Here is a 16,722-nt window from a genome sequence, read left to right as displayed (position 1 = left end):
ACCCATCCGTGCCACTTATCCGTGCCACCCATCCGTGCCATCTTATCTGTGCCCATCTTTGCCCATCAGTGCCGCCTTATCTGTGCCCATCGGTGCCGCCTTATCTGTGCCTATTAGTGCCGCCTTAACTATGCCTATCAGTGCCCACCAGTGCAGCCTATCAGTGCCCACCAATGCAGCCCATCAGTGCCCACCAATGCAGCCCATCAGTGCCCACCAATGCAGCCTATCAGTGCCGCCTAATCAGCGCACTTCAATGAAGGAGAAAAATGACCCGTTTGCAAAATTTTATAACAAACTATTAAAACATGATTTTTTTTTTTTGCATCTTTTTTTGTTTGTTTAGCAAAAAATAAAACTCCGAGCTGTAACTAAATACCACCAAAAGAAAGCTCTATTTGTGGGAAAAAAATGATAAAAATTTCATTTGGGTACAGTGTTGTATGACCGCGCAATTGTCACTCAAAGTGCATCAGCGCTGAAAGCTGAAAATTGGTCTGGGACTGAGGGGGGTTTAAGTGCCCAGTAAGCAAGTGGTTAAGTGGGATATGCACTATAAGAAAATCGGGTGAATGGTTTCTCCCTTTGCTTCATAGCAAATCGGAACCAATAAACGAAAATTCTCATACGATAAACCTTTTTGTTGTTTTATTGTTTCTGATCATGCCCAAAGTGGTTAAAAGATATCCTGACAATACTTGTTCTCTGGGTAGTCTTTTTCCTGATTTAATTTATTTTTTGTACAAAAATCCCTTACAAGAAAAATTTTGGAGTTTGTCCCTTTGGGAATTTTTGTACAAAAAGTCAGAATCAGTTGTCAAAAATTGTGTACATACTATATGAAAATCGTCCAAAAATTTTGAAAGCAAATGTTTGCCCGATTTTCTTATAGAGTATACGAGCCATTACCCTAACTCAGTTGTTACTACAATTCCATGAGGGAAACTTGAGAACTAGTACAGTGGTACTGCAGTTTGCTGCTGCCTTCATTCCGATTTATATTATTTCAGAGGCATGCCCCTACACAAAGAACACATACATGACCTCATCCTGCCTCATCATAATCCTGTCTGCCACAGTTGGGGTTCAAGTGGTACTGCTTTAACTGAAGTACAGAAAAATTGAATCAAGGACCCGACTTTGCTGCCTGGTAAGGGTGACTGGCTCCCAAGTGTGACTAATGCCGCGTACACACGGTCAAACTGTATGACATACTTAGTCTGGCGGAAAAGTACGCCAGACTGTCCGTCGGAATTTCCGAACAGGCTACTTGCCAACACACGGCACTTTTTGAGCAGATTAATACGGCGTACTAAGTCTGCCGTACTATCCGCCCTACTTTTGAAATGAACGGACTCGCCCACACACGCGGAGGAAAGTCCGCTCATTTCGAGCGCGTCTCCAGGTAGGCGGGGCCCGCGAAGGAGACGTCACTGGCCCCGCCGCCTGGTATGGACTTAAAGGGGAACCCCAACGCCGAAAAAAATCGGCGTGGGGGTCCCCCCCAAGTCCACAACAGACCCTTGTCCGAGCACGCTACCCGGCCGGCCAGGAAAGGGGGGCGAGCCGTTCCTGAGCCGTACCAGGCCGCGTGCCCTCAACATGGGGGGGTGCCTTGGGGAAGGGGGGGCTGCGCGGCCCCCCCACCCCAAAGCACCTTGTCCCCATGTTGATGAGGACAAGGGCCTCTTCCCGACAACCCTGGCTGTTGGTTGTCGGGGTCTGCGGGCGGGGGGCTTATCGGAATCCGGGAGCCCCCTTTAATAAGGGGGCCCCCGGATACCGGCCCCCCACCCTATGTGAATGAGTATGGGGTACAATGTACCCCTACCCATTCACCTGTAAAATAAAAGTAAAAAAAAAACCCAACACACGAGATAAAATACTTTATTGCACAGCTCCGGGGGTCTTCCGTCTTCGGGGGTCTTCTCGCCGGACTCCTCCGCTATCTTCTTGTAGCTCTTTTGCTAGCGGAGGAGTCCGGCTTTCTTCCTCACCGCCGGCCTCTTCTTCCGACTTCGGGGGTCTTGTCCCCCTCTTCGGTTCTTCTGCCGGGCCACCGCGCCTTCTTATAGCTCTTTTACAGGCGGTGGCCCGGTCTTCTGTCGCCGCCGCCGCCTTCCGTTCTTCTTCTTCTTCTTCTTCTTCTTCTTCTCCTTCTTCTCCAGGAGATGTTGACTCGACGATCTCTCCGGCCACAATGCCAGGGCCGCGCTGCGCGGCCACTTATATAGGGACAAGGGGCGGTGTCACATGGCTTTATGTCACATGGGTTGGTGTCACATAGTGACCCCGCCACCTTACGATGTCATAGTCCCCATGTGACATCAACCCATGTGACCAACCCATGTGACATAAAGCCATGTGACACCGCCCCTTGTCCCTATATAAGTGGCCGCGCAGCGCATCCCTGGCATTGTGGCCGGAGAGAGCGTCCAGTCAACATCTCCTGGAGGAGAAGGAGAAGAAGAAGAAGAAGAATGGAAGGCGGCGGCGGCGACAGAAGACCGGGCCACCGCCTGTAAAAGAGCTATAAGAAGGCGCGGTGGCCCGGCAGAAGAACCGAAGAGGGGGACAAGACCCCCGAAGTCGGAAGAAGAGGCCGCGGCGACGAAGAAGAATGCCGGGCTCCTCCGCTAGCAAAAGAGCTACAAGAAGATAGCGGAGGAGTCCGGCGAGAAGACCCCCGAAGACGGAAGACCCCCGGAGCTGTGCAATAAAGTATTTTATCTCGTGTGTTGTTTTTTTTTTTTGTACTTTTTTTTTTACAGGTGAATGGGTAGGGGTACATTGTACCCCATACTCATTCACATAGGGTGGGGGGCCGGTATCCGGGGCCCCCCATATTAAAGGGGGCTCCCGGATTCCGATAAGCCCCCCACCCGCAGACCCCGACAACCAACGGCCAGGGTTGTCGGGAAGAGGCCCTTGTCCTCATCAACATGGGGACAAGGTGCTTTGGGGTGGGGGGCCGCGCGGCCCCCCTCCCTCAAGGCACCCCCCCATGTTGAGGGCACGCGGCCTGGTACGGCTCAGGAGGGGGGCGCTCGCTCGCCCCCCTTTCCTGGCCGGCCGGGTAGCGTGTGCGGACAAGGGTCTGTTGTGGACTTGGGGGGGACCCCCACGTAGATTTTTTTCAGCGTTGGGGTTCCCCTTTAAGTCCATACCAGGTGGCGGGGCTAGCGACGTCTCCTTCGCGGGCCCCGCCTACCTGGATACCCGCTTGAAATGAGCGGACTTTTCTCCGGGCGGGAAAAGTCCACTCATTTCAAAAGTACGGCGGACTGGCATACACACGGCCGGATTGTCCGCCGAAATGCGAGTACGACGGACAGAATTTAGAAAAAACCGAAATTCTTAGTACGCCGGACTGCACGCTGAAAAAGTCCGCTGAAGCCCACACACGAGCGGACTGTCCGCTGAAATGTGTTTCGGCGGACTAAGTAGGCCATACAGTCCGCTCGTGTGTACGCGGCATAACTGGAATCACATAACTTTTGGCAGGTAAAACAGATAACACATACTGTATGTATTTCAAGCTACTGTACTTGCCTATAGTTCTGTTTAAACCCTTTGCAGGGTCCCAGATGAGTGTCCTTTATTATGTCTGTGAACACATACATAATGTAAACATGTAATTTTCATTTTATTCCTCACCATTTCATTTTCTTTACATTGCCGGCATTCAGCAGACAGGGATGTAGAGTGACAATATTGGTTCTCTGGGCAATCACTGGACTCATTACATACCTCCACCTGTAAATGTGGGGAAAAAAAGGGCAAAAATCAAATGTATGTCATGACATAAAAAACATTATGTACTCTATGATATACCATAGGAAAAGTGGGCATGACACTGCGTGAAAGGTAAAACCACTACGTTACCATACCACAACATGCTGAAGTTCTTCTTGTGAATCTGGTTAGATGGCTCCCAACCATGGCTCTCTTCTATGAATTTGATCAAGCTGAACCTGCTATACTGACATTATTGTATGCATCTCAAAAGTATCACCAGCTGAATAGTGTAGGTTTCTCTGTACAAGTTACAGATTTCTTACCAGGATCCTTAAAGTGGAGTCAGAATATTAAAGTGATTGTAAAGGTTTTTTGTGTTTTTATTTTAAATAACAAACATGTCATACTTACCCCCTCAGTGCAAGGATTTTGCACATAGTGGCCCCGGTCCTCCTCTTCTAGGGTCCCCCGGCGGCGCTCCAGGCTCCTCCTCCGCATCGAGTGCCCCATGGAGAGCTGCATTCCATGGGGGCACTCGTGCGGGCATGCTCCCGGTTCAATTGACACAGACAGCAGGACTCGACCCTGCCCCCTGACTCCAGTGTCCATGGATGTGATTGACAGCAGTGGGAGCCAATGGCTCCTGCTGCTATCAATCTATCCAATGAGGACCTGGCACAGCGACTGGAACTGCTGGGCTCCTTCTCGTCGCTGGAAAGATTGGGTTCAAGTAAGTAAAAGGGGGGCTCTGGGGAGCAGCTGCACCACAAAAGGTTTTTTCACCTTAATGCAGTAATAAACAGTAATACCCTGTCTCACCACGCTCCAGTTTCTCTCCATTTTTTATTGTAGATATTTATAGGCACTGCCAGGTTTGTAGAAGCTGATCTACTGACAGCCTTAAAGGGATTAAACCCTCCTATCTTTTACAGCCAAGGAACTGCTTCTGTTTCTGGTACCAGGCCACTTTTTGCGTTTCGGCACTGCACCTCTTTAACTGATGGTCGTGCGACATGGCTCCCAAACAAAATTGCCGTCCTTTTTTCCCCACAAATAGAGCTTTCTTTTGCAATGCAATATTTTTTACTTTTTGCTATAATAAATATCCCTAAAAAATATGTATTCTTCTACATATTTTTGGTAAAAAAAAACGCCATTAGCCATTATTGATTGGTATGCGCAAAAGTTATAGCGTTTACAAAATAGGGGATAGTTTTATAGCATTTTTATTAATTTTTTTTTTACTAGTAATGACGACGATCAGCGATTTTTTTTTAGTGACTGTGACATTATGGCGGACACCTCGGACATTTTTGACACATTTTTGGGACCATTGTCATTTATACAGCAATCAGTGCTATTTAAATGCACTGATTCCTGTGTAAATGACACTGGCAGTGAAGGAGTTAACCACTAGGGGGCGGTGTAGGTGTTATGTATGACGTTATGTGTTTTTTTATTGTAGTGGGGCGTGGCCTGGCATGTGACGTCACTGATCGTCTTTCCCTATAAAAGGCACTTAAAAGCAATGTACAGGTACGTGCTTGTGCCCAGCCGTGCCATTCTGCCGACGTATATGTGCAGGAGGCGGTCCTTAAGTGGTTAAACAATAAAAGGAGTGCCACAGAAAAAGGATGGTTTGGGTGTATCATTCCAAGGTGACTATTAGCGAGGCAAGGAGAACCGAGCATCTAGCAGATCTAAAAATGGCTCCCTCAGGCTGCAAATCATCCTGAGATCTGACTACAGTCCTGTTAGTGGCACAGGAAAAAAAAAAAAAAAATAAATAAAGCAAACAGGTAAAAAATATGACTTGTGGGGGAAAAATAGAACTTTTAAGACAAAACATTAGCCAAGATTTTTGCGCAAGGTAGGGTGAAAAACAGGGAAGCTCGAGGAGCTTGAAAGGCTAGACCAAATGTACAGTTTCATAGTTTATCTCAGATTGGAACATGGAGAGCCAGCGATGGATGTGAGGAAGGGAGCATTTGTAGCCTTTCGCTGTTTCCCAGGAGCGATTTGGGAGGGCTGAGAGGAAGTGGATCCTGCTGAGCTTTGATTTCCCCCGGCAGGTGGAAGCATGTGAAGGGATTCCAGGATGGATTGCTGTTCTTCGGGTAGGGTCAGCGTGTGGCTGTGTCCCTTGGAGGAGAATGTAAGCTTGAAGAGGAAACCCCATCTATAGCGAATCCGGTGGGCCAGCAGGGTTCAGGTGTAGGGTTTCATCTACCATCTCTTCACAATAGTGGTCTGGGAAAGATCTGCAAAAACATGGTAGCAGTGCCCCTGGAACACAGGATCAGACATGTGCCGAGCTGCCCACAGGAGGGTCTCCTTGGTATGATAGTAAGTGAATTGGATGACTATTTTGTGACGAGGACCCTCAGGCTTCCTGGGACCCAATGCTCGATAAATACGATCAAATTCCAGTCTGTCAATAGGGATTGCCAGAGCGAGATCTTGAAATAAGGCAGTTGCAGTAAGATGGTCTCTGGAATTCCTGAGATGTGGTGTTGGCTGTTCGCCCAGGGCGCCATTTCCTCTGTTTAGTGATGTTCCCCCTGCTATCCAGCCACAGCATGCAAAGGCGGTGGTGGACTGGCTTATTTAACCATACTCCATCATCCAAGCAGAGACTAATGCGCAGTCCACCATGGCTTCCAGAGTGGTTTATTCTGTCTCCTTGTCCACAGCTAGTCACTGACGTGACTTGGGTGCCAGATAGAACAGAGGAGGAAAGTGAGGGTCAGGCACAACCCCAACGAGGCAGTCATCATGGAAGAGTAGAGAGCAGCTACCATATACCACCAGAATGTGGAGCTGTTATCTCCCAGCCCACTTCCCCAGCTCAGATGTGTGGGCTTTTTTAGCACACTGCAGCCACTTGCACTGTTGCAATTTGCAAGCTTTGCCTCCAACAGATGGAGTGTGGCAAAAACACCAGCTATTTGGGTACCACATGCTTGACAAGGCATTTAACCTCCCACCACTCAGCCTATTGGCAAGAGCAACTGAAATCCACACAAAAGGGATGCAATTCTGCTCCTCCTTACCCCTCACCTTTCCGGTCTACCCCCATTATACCTCATGAACTCTCAGCAGCCTCCACTGACAGGGATGATGGTATAGCAAAGGGTGTCACAGGTCCTTGCAGCACATCTGCCAGTAGCACACCACCAGCTGTAGACTATAGCAGGCAAATTTCTCTGCCCCATCTGCTGCAGTGAAAAAAAAATACAGTCACTGCCACCCACATGCCCAACATCTAATTTCAAGCTTGTCAAAGCTGCTGGCTTTACGTCTGCCTTTCTGTCTGGTGGATTCTGCCCCCTTCCATGATTTTGCAGAATGTGCTGTACTACAAAGGCAGGTTTGCAGTCACTATTTCTTTTCACGTAGGGCCATTCCAGCTTTGTACATCACATGGAAGGCAATGTTGTGGCATCGTTGTGCAAGGCAGTCAGCCGGAAACTCCAAATTACTGCTGACAGGTGGTCCAGAAAGCATGGTCAGGGACGCTATATTTCATGCACAGCACACTGGGGAACTTTGCTTGCAACTCGGAAGGATGCCAGACAGGGCTCAGTGCTACAGCTTGTTGTGCTGCAATGTCTCCATACAGCTACTGGTGAGGATGTGAGATTTGTCAGGGCCACCCCTCATCCTCCTCCATGCCCTTTGCTGCTGAATGAGTCCTATGAACCACCTAAGCGTTCAAGGGGCTATGCAGTGAGTCAGGCTAAAAGGTGCCATGCAGTGCTGCAGCTGGTCTGTGGTAGGGGATAGGAGCCACACCAGAGTAGAGATTCTTGCAGCTCTGCAGGGGCACACCTGGAAGTGCTTAACTCCACACCACGCCAGGAATAGTGGTGTGTGATAATGGCACAAACCTCCTGTATGCCCTTAGACAGTGAAAGTTGACACATGTGCCATGCCTGGTGATGGTGAACTGTAACAATATATGCATCAGTGACACAATCCCTGTTGTGTTCCTGCTGGAGCAAACTGTATGACATTATGGACAGAGCACTCGAAGCAGAGCAGTGGGAGGAGGGAAGGACTTCCTTTCAAGGTCCATTTTATGCAGACACCATTCTTGCGACAACACACAAGAGGAGAGGGAGGAGGAGGAGGATTCTGGCAGTTTTGGAGGCATTGAAGCAGAGGAAGACATACTTTACTTCAGACTTTAACAGATAGTTTTCCATCCCCAGAACCTTTGGAATTAGAACGTGGCCGGGAGGAGACAGTTCCAGATACTGTAATTCTTAGTGACCCAGAGGAGTCTGCTTCTCATGCCTCCACAAATTTTAGGCGCATGGCTCCCTTAATCTTCGAAGCCTGAGAAAAGACCTGAGAATACATTGCATCAAGGAGAAGGATTACTATTGGTTGGCAACCCTCCTTGACCATCATTACAAGGGGAAAGTCTCAGAACTCATCCCATCCCCACAAAGGCAGCAGAAGAAAAAATCTCTTGAGGATACCTTAAAGAGGAGTTTATGTAACGCCTTTCCAGACTCTGGTAGGTTACAGCCTGCTGGAAAATATAGCTTTGAGGCTTTTGTTGGTCAAGAGAGGAGTGGTGGAGAAGAGGGGCCACCTCAGTGTTGTATTTCAAAACATTTTTAGTCCTTGGCGCCCAGGGCTGTCCGCTTCCACATCCCATCAGCAGTGTCTGCATCATATGGTGGCTGTTGGGCTTCCCCGCATCCAGTGTGCTTTCTGAATGGATATTTAGTGCTGCCGGAGGTTTTGTGACAGATAAGAGAGCACGTCTGTCCACAGACTCTGTGGACCGGCTGACATTTATCAAAATAAATCAGTCCTGGATTAGCAGCAGCTATAAAGCCCCTGATGTCGATGTGGGAGTGGGATCACCATGCAGCCATCTTGGTTCACTGCTCGCAAGCCGGAAGCTCCTTCTGTTTAATCTGCAACTGTCAAGACTCTGCACATGTGATCAATTATGACACCAGCAATTTGATGGTTTGACAGTTTGGTTGAGGACACAGGCAAATGTGACAGTTAGCAATCCCGGCATTCCAGGAATGTAACTGATTTTTAAAACTGTAAATCAATGGGTTTAGTTCCACTTTATGATTTACTGTGGTTCAGGGGCTTCCTCAAAATGGCAGCCTCCTGCAAGAAGAAACAAGAGCAATATTGTAGGCAATATACAGCACACACTCATTTTTAATTAATTATGTGGAATGTATGCTCCTTGATAAAGATTTTTTTTATCAAGTTATGTGTAAAGTTCCACTTTACCTATCACAGAAAAGTACAAATGTCTTTAAAGTGAGAAATTTCCTATGGGCACTAAAAACACTTACTTGCATGAGTTGATAGCTTTGTGACTTCCTGCAAAACAGGCACAAAACCGGAAGGTGCTAAGCTATCAAATCACACTATGAAGGTAGCATTTTTCTCCTGGTTGCTATTTGTATAACTACTTGTGAACAGGGACTACTCAAGTACCTTTCATGCGGAGCACTCTCATCAATGCCTGGGACATCGTCCCTGTGTGAACCGCCTCTGAAAGTATGTGTCCAGTGTCAATACACACTGTAGCTTGGTAAATGTTGCATTGGAAGGGACGTGGGGAGCCTGCACCCATTCCATCAGTTCCACGTACCTCTGTTACCTCACTCCCAGTAACAGAATGGGGTCCCACCATGCACATAGTGTGGACCTCATGTGTGCACTCATTAACTCATTCACATACATACCCATGTGACCTGGCCATGAATCTCGGTTCTGGCTCTCAAATTCGGTTCTAGTCATTACTGAAAACCAGCCGATAGGGAGGGAGCCAGAACATCGACTCCCTCACTACTGGAGGACCTGTTACCTATACCTAACCACTGATTGCTTGTGTTAGTACTTGGTACTCATAGCAACTTCACTCTTCTTCTTTGTCTTACTGAGTTAACATAGCAGCTAAGCTTCATACCACTTTGTGCTTTACAGACCCTGGTTCTTTTGATACACCAGAACCAACATGCACCCCTTTGAATAACTTCAGACAGGGGCTCAGAACAGTTGATATAACTTTACTTAAAAGTTCTTCAATGATACAGTCCAATATGAACAGAGTTCTTCTCCTAATTCTAACTATAACTGAATGGCTGCTCAGGCATACCTCTTCAAAGTAATAGTCCACATTGCCATTCTCAGGGTGCTGGCTGATCTCCAGGTTCCCAGTGCCTCAGATGGACTGCAAGGCACAGCAGTCCTCTTAACAGCATATGTAGTCAAGCTCAGGCCAAAAGCAAGCCACAAACGCTGCCTTCTTCCTTATTTATATTACTGGTGAGTAGGCTGGATGATTGTTTGCTGAAGACCAGGCATAGCACTACTGAGGAGCATGCCTCTCTCCACAACCAAAGAATGGAAATAAAGTATGTGCTTCAGGCAGTGCTCAACCATCACTGTGAACTATTAACCAGAAAAATTCTGTTCAGCTCATCTTACAATTTATGTACCAATTATGCATAGCCAAGAATTTGATTCTGCTACTTCCTGATTCATAGTTTCATAGTTAGTCTGGTTGAAAACAGACACAAGTCCATCTAGTTCAACCAGAAAAAATAAATAAAAAATAAAATATCATATAATCCCATATACCCAATCCTATACCCATAGTTGATCAAGAGGAAGGCAAAACCCCTTCTCTGCACTGTCTCCAGTTTCCTGATATCTTTTTTGAGAACTGGTGCCCAAAACTGAACTGCATATTCCAGATAAGACCTTACTAATAATTTGTACAGGGGCAAAATTATATTTCTCTCTCTTGAGTCCATATCTCTCTTAATACAAGAAAGGACTTTGCTCGTTTTGGAAACCACAGCTTGGCATTGCATGCTATTATTGAGCTTATGCTCTACCAAAACCCCTAGATTCTTCTCCACTATGGATGCATGCATATTAGCCTCCAAGTGCATAACTTTACATTTATCAACATTAAACCTCATCTGCCACATAGTCGCACAATTAGACAATGCATTGAGGTTGGTTTATAAATCGGAGTAAGAATGTTATTCCACTGCATAGCTTGGTGTCAACTGCAAAGACAGAAATGTTACTTTTAATCCCAGACCCAATATCATTTATAAAGATATTAAAAAGTAAGGGTCCAAGCACTGAACCTTGGGGTACACCACTGATAACCTTGGACCATTCAGAGTAAGAATCATTAACCATTACTCTCTGAATTCTGTCTTTTAGCCAGTTTTCCATCCATTTACAAACTGATATTTCCAAGCCTGTAGACTTCACCTTACACATGAACCCTGTGTGATGAACTGTGTCAAATGCTTTTGCAAAATCCAAGTATACCACGTCCACCGCCGCCCCCCTGTCCAAGGTTTTACTTACCTCCTCATAAAAAGAAATCAGGTTTGTTTGACAACTTCTGTCTTTCATGAATCCATGCTGTCTGTTGCGTAAAATAATTTTTTAAAGCAAGAACTTGTCTATGTGGTCTTTTCTTAAACTCTCCAGTATCTTCCCGACTATAGAAGTTAAATGAACAGGTCTATAGTTACTTGGTAAAGACTTTGTTCCCTTCTTAAATATAGGTACCATATCGGCCCTACGCCAATCCAGTGGTACTATTCCCGTCATTAAAGCGGAGTTCTGCGTAAAAAAAAAAGTCTGCAAATACGGCAGCTGCTGACTTTTAATAATCGGACACTTACCTGTCCCAGGGTCTAGCGATCAGCGATCAAAGCCCCGCTCGTCTCCCCCTCAGCTCAGCGGCGCTGGCTTCTTAACTGTGGGCACCCGGCTGTGGCTTCACAGCTGAGCACCCACTGCACATGCCTGAGCCGCGCCACGCGCCGTGACTGGCCACGCAATCATCTGGGACCTGTCACATGTCCCAGATGATTGCCTAGAGGGAGGGGGGAGAGGTGACGTCAGGAGCCCAGGCTCTGAAGGAGGCAGATTTTCAGGGACCACATAGCAACAGCCATAAAAAAGTAAAAAAAATTGTCTTCAAATTTTTTTTTCATGCACATTAATGATTTTTATTATTTTTTTTTTTTTTTTTGGGGTGGAACTCCACTTTAATGAGTCCCTAAAACTAATAGCTTTGAAATTACAGAGCTCAATTCCTTTAGGATCCGTGGGTGGATGCCATCTGGTCCAGGTGCTTTATCCACCTTTATTCTGTCTAAATATTTCTGGATCATATCCCTTTTGAGCCATTGTGGATCATTTTGGGGCTGTGTCACTACCACCCCCATTATGGGCATGAGCTCCCCCATGCTCCTTTGTATACACAGAGCTGAAGAAGGTATTTAATAAATTTGCCTCTTTGACCCCAGTCACCCACTCAAGATTATTTTGTAAAGGGCCTACATGCTCAGACCTGACCTTTTTACTATTAATATATTTTAAGATTTTTTGGGGTTTGTCTTACTATCTTTTGCAATCTGTCGTTCGTTTTTCCGTTTTTGCGTCCTTGATTTCCTTTTTACATATTCTGTTATATTTTTTGTAACATTTAAACGACACTAGTGTTCTTTCCTTTTTATATTTTTTAAAAGCTCTTTTCTTATTGTTTATAGCTTTTTTAACTTAGGCCGTGAGGTTTTATTTTTAGCCTTTTAAACTTATTGCCCATGGGAATATACTTTGCAGTGAGTTCACAAACAGTCACTGAAGAATTCCCATTTCTGTTGTGTGCTCATTGTTGCCCATATTCCCCCCCAGTCCAAGTCCTGGAGACTAGCGCTCATCCTTGGAAAATTTGCTCTCTTGAAGTTAAGTGTTTTTATCTTTCCCGTATGTGTTTTTTGCTTACAGCTAACATCCAATGAAAACATGTTATGGTCACTGCTACCAAGAAGTTCCTAGATATGAACATTAGTAATAAGCTCTGCATAGTTTGAGATTACTGGGTCCAACAGAGCATCATTCCTAGTTGGGCCCGCTATAAACTGGATCATAAATTGTCCTGTATTAGGTTCATACATGTTTGCCCTTTAACTGTCCCAGCAGTGCCATTACTGCATTATTATCACCGTCTCAGCCCTTACAGCGCATTCCATCTGTGCAAAGAGCTAAGTCTCCACCTCTTCATTAAAATTGGGTAGTCTATAACAAACTCCAATGATTAACTTTGAACTACGCACATCTAAATGAAGTTCCACCCATAATGCTTAAGAATGTATATAGTCCCAAAAGTTTATGCAGTGCTTTACAACAAAAGGGCAAACAGTACTATTACAGTACAGTGCCTAAGTCTTAATTACTACACAGTGAACCAGGAGTGTGATGATGCTCAGACATTGTCTAATGAGCAAATTGGATGTGTTGTGGAGAATACTGAAAAGTGCAAAGCAAAACCAAGTAAAAGATGTTTCACATTTCTGACTATATAGTGTGGTAGGTATTGGCAAATGTTCCCCTGCTGTAGCAAATTGGAGCATGCTTTGCTGGAGGTTTTTGCCTTCCTCTGGATCAACTGTGGGTAAAGGATTGTGGATGGGTTTGTATGATTTTTATTTTTTTTTATGGAATTAAGCCCCGTACACACTATCAGATTGTCTGCTGAGTTTTTCCTTCAATTTACCAAAACCATGTAGTAGAAGGGCCTGCCTGATTTCATACACATTGAAACTCCTAAGGTTTGACCTCATATTATATGGTTTTGGTAAATCTGAAGGAAAAACTCAGCAGACAATCTGATAGTGTGTACAGGGCTTTAGATGGACTTGTGTCTTTTTTCAACCTAACTATGTAACTACAGTATGTAAAAGTTAGCTGCAGAGAATTACAGAATCCTTTGGCATCCTTTGGGGATGTGCATTTCATCTAACAATTTCATTCGAATGCCACATTAAAGATGTGCTAAAACACAAGAACAATTTTAAATATCTTTAAAGAGATTCAGTGATTCTGAAAAGTATCAAAGCAGAAGAATACAATTTTAAAGTCCGTGTCAAGCTAAAAAAACAAACAATGTTTTCCCAGGCAGAAAGTGAAGGGAATATTCCAACATGAACACAAATGGAAATGTTTTATTTCTGGGGATAATCATGTCAGCCTATGAATGAGTCATAACCACCACTCTGACCCCATAAGACAACCCCCTGTTTAAATTAAAGGGGGAATGCCTAATTCCACAATGTTCCTTTTTTGCCTTCACTCTGGGAAAACTACACTGATGTAGAAGAACATTAGGAGACTGAAGATTCCCTACATTTCCTGCCAGTTTCAGCCTCTGTGGGCTTCCTGGCAGGAGATAAATCCCACATTGCGGGAGTGCTCTGGTGCCCGGGTTAGTCATGGCTGTCTAAATGGCAAAATGATATGGTGGTCCTTTGTGAACAGTATAGAGGAGGTTCTGCCCTCTGGGGTTTCAAAAGCGAGCAAAGTCCTTTCCTGTATTAAGAGAGGTATGTACTCCAGAGAGAGAGAAATCATTTTGCCCCTGTTCAAATCATTAGTAAGACTTCATCTGGAATATGCAGTTCAGTTTTGGGCACCAGTTCTCAAAAAGGATATCGGTGAACTGGAGAAAGTGCAGAGAAGGGCAACCAAACTGATAAGAGGCATGGAGGAACTCAGCTATGAGGAAAGATTAGAGGAACTGAATTTATTCACTCTTGATAAGAGGAGATTAAGGGGGGGATATGATCAACATGTACAAATATATAAGGGGAAATATAAAGGGGGAAAGCACTGCGCTATAGTTGGTGAAAAGATGGCCACAACGGCCACAACAGCAGCCAACACTAAAAACAAACAAAGTTCAACAGATAAAATAATAAAAACAGTGTAGCGCTTCAATAATAATAAATGTAATCAACACAAATTATAAAAGTAATAATAGCAAAAAATCGCACAGAACCAAATGCCTGGAAATAAAAGTCCAACATAAGGCACTCATTCCACTATGTTGATGGCATGGGAGTGACCAAACCGTCACATGGAAGGAAAATGGTGTACTGGACGAATATGTTCATGCAGGTAAACTTGATTGTAAACATCAGTGAGTAGTAGATAAATACTTCTTACCGGAACAGTTGGACTCACACAGTCATATGACGGTTGAGTCTAGAAGGCTTGGGGTCACAATCAAGGACCAGGGAGTGTGAGGAGAGAGGTCAGTTGAGCTGGTGGAGGAGCTCCAGGCGGTTGTGGGCTCGAAGGTGGATCCTTTCAGATGGAACATCAAAGGTCGAAGTAATCAAGCTCAAACGCAGCCCGTTGGACCAATACTCCAGCCTCCCCCGAATGGGGAGGGGGGTGTTTGTGAAGTTTTAAACCAAAACAATGGAGAAAAGGAAAAAGAAAAAAAGGCTCCACATGGTGCGGGTCAAACGATATAAAAACGTTGGTTTATTGAAGTCAAAAGGTAATAAATGACTTGGTGATCACATAAAAAAACGAAATGAACTTAAAAGCAATGTGGGGTGCCAACAGCTCGCCCGACGCGTTTCGACATATGTGTCTTCAACTGGGGCATGTTGGAACCCACCACATTGCTGACAAATATATAGAGAATGAGAGAGAGGTTCCGCCTAACAAGAGGCGGGACATCCAATCTCAGACAGCCTCTTAAAGCTACAGTGTACAATTTAGTCAAACCAAAGTATACCAATTCAGACACTATAAGCAAATACAAATAACATCTCAAAATGTCACTCATGCAGACTGTTAGATAGATATTGATGGCAATAAAATCTGGAAAATAGAATAAAAAATAAGCCACCATGCTCACGCGTGGATAGCACTGAATAGATTACATTGTTCATAGCCTAATCAGATATATAGATGCAACATGATTCAATTCCATTATAAAGCATATGCAAAGAACACATCAAGCATTGATACATAAAGATCAGACCTGCGTTGTTAGTTATACATAAAATACATTAAACCTTTACCAGAAACTGTCAGTTTGTATTTGCATTATTCACAGCCTAATCAGACTTATAAATTGCAAACAGCCCCAATGCACATACAGAGTACATACAGAGAGCACATCCAGTTCTAGTACAAATAATCAGATATGCACTGTCAATTATACATAAGCTGCACTATACTGTCCCAAGAACAAGCTGATTTGTTTATATTATATCATAAATAGAGCTGTAAAGTTCTCAGTGGTAATGTCTAATAGAGATCTATCATTAGATGTCTCTTACTTGTTGTGCCAGCAATGTGTCACCTGGGGATGTGCATAAGTAATCGTGGTGATAATTGATACGTGATGATCGGTTTTGTAAAGTTTAGATCAGATAATCTGAAGTGTCATAACATGAAATGACACAGGAACGACTAAACCAATCACTCAATGCGTGTGTCATGTGGTTAAATGTAGGAGTGGTTGAGAAAGGCTCAGGTCTATGGAGTAGAGGCGTGTCTATTTGTATATCATTAAGCAAGAGTGTAAGGAGGAGGTGTCATTCAAAGCGTGGCGCCAAATTACTCCTTGTTATGCGTTCCACGCTGCGGGTCATAGCAAGCTTCATGAGCGCTTATAGGTGCATGACGACGAAATGGGGCGTGTGCGTGCAAACGTCACATGCTACGTAGTCATGCAAAAAATAAGTAAGTAAAAGGGGGCGTATAAACGTCATGCTCCATATCCCTCCACGGAAGTGTAGGGGAGGGGAAAGCATTTGTATCTGGCGCCAACTTCACACATGGAGAGCGTCACACGCCACTGGGCGTGGCCGGCAGCAGAAGGGCCAATCCGAGAGTCTGTCACTCTGCACATGCGCCGTGACTAGTGACGTAATTACGTCATGTCATGCGCAGTGATGGATCAGGGGTGGATACAACGAGGTAATCACGGGGACTATAGAAGATGTGACAATATCACGTCTCTTCCAATAATAGAGCCCGACGTAACCGTGGTAACCACGGAAGCGTCACTGTATTTAAGGACAAAAGGATACCGCAAATAAAAGGACGCAAGTACACGAACAAAAAGAAAGACAAATATCACTCCACAATCAGAAT

At 45.0% G+C, this 16,722-nt stretch overlaps 1 protein-coding gene across 5 annotated transcripts in view; it reads right to left on the bottom strand.

The window, feature by feature from the left end:
- Positions 1–16,722, bottom strand: part of LOC143933889 (dickkopf-related protein 3-like) — a 194,719-nt gene that overhangs the window by 63,435 nt on the left and 114,562 nt on the right. For all 5 annotated transcript variants that reach the window (XM_077456999.1, XM_077456997.1, XM_077457000.1 and 2 more), the window contains one exon: positions 3,658–3,756. Coding sequence is in view for 3 of the 5 variants with exons in the window: in XM_077456996.1 (XP_077313122.1) it covers positions 3,658–3,756 (99 nt within the window). In the remaining 2 variants the exon portion in view is untranslated. The remainder of the gene's footprint in view (positions 1–3,657; positions 3,757–16,722) is intronic.

This window comes from Lithobates pipiens, unplaced genomic scaffold, assembly GCF_037356315.1.
Source record: "Lithobates pipiens isolate NorthernLeopardFrog02 unplaced genomic scaffold, aLitPip1_a1.2 Scaffold_27, whole genome shotgun sequence".
Classification (NCBI taxonomy): Eukaryota; Metazoa; Chordata; class Amphibia; order Anura; family Ranidae; genus Lithobates; species Lithobates pipiens.
This window is presented reverse-complemented; position numbering and strand designations above follow the sequence as displayed.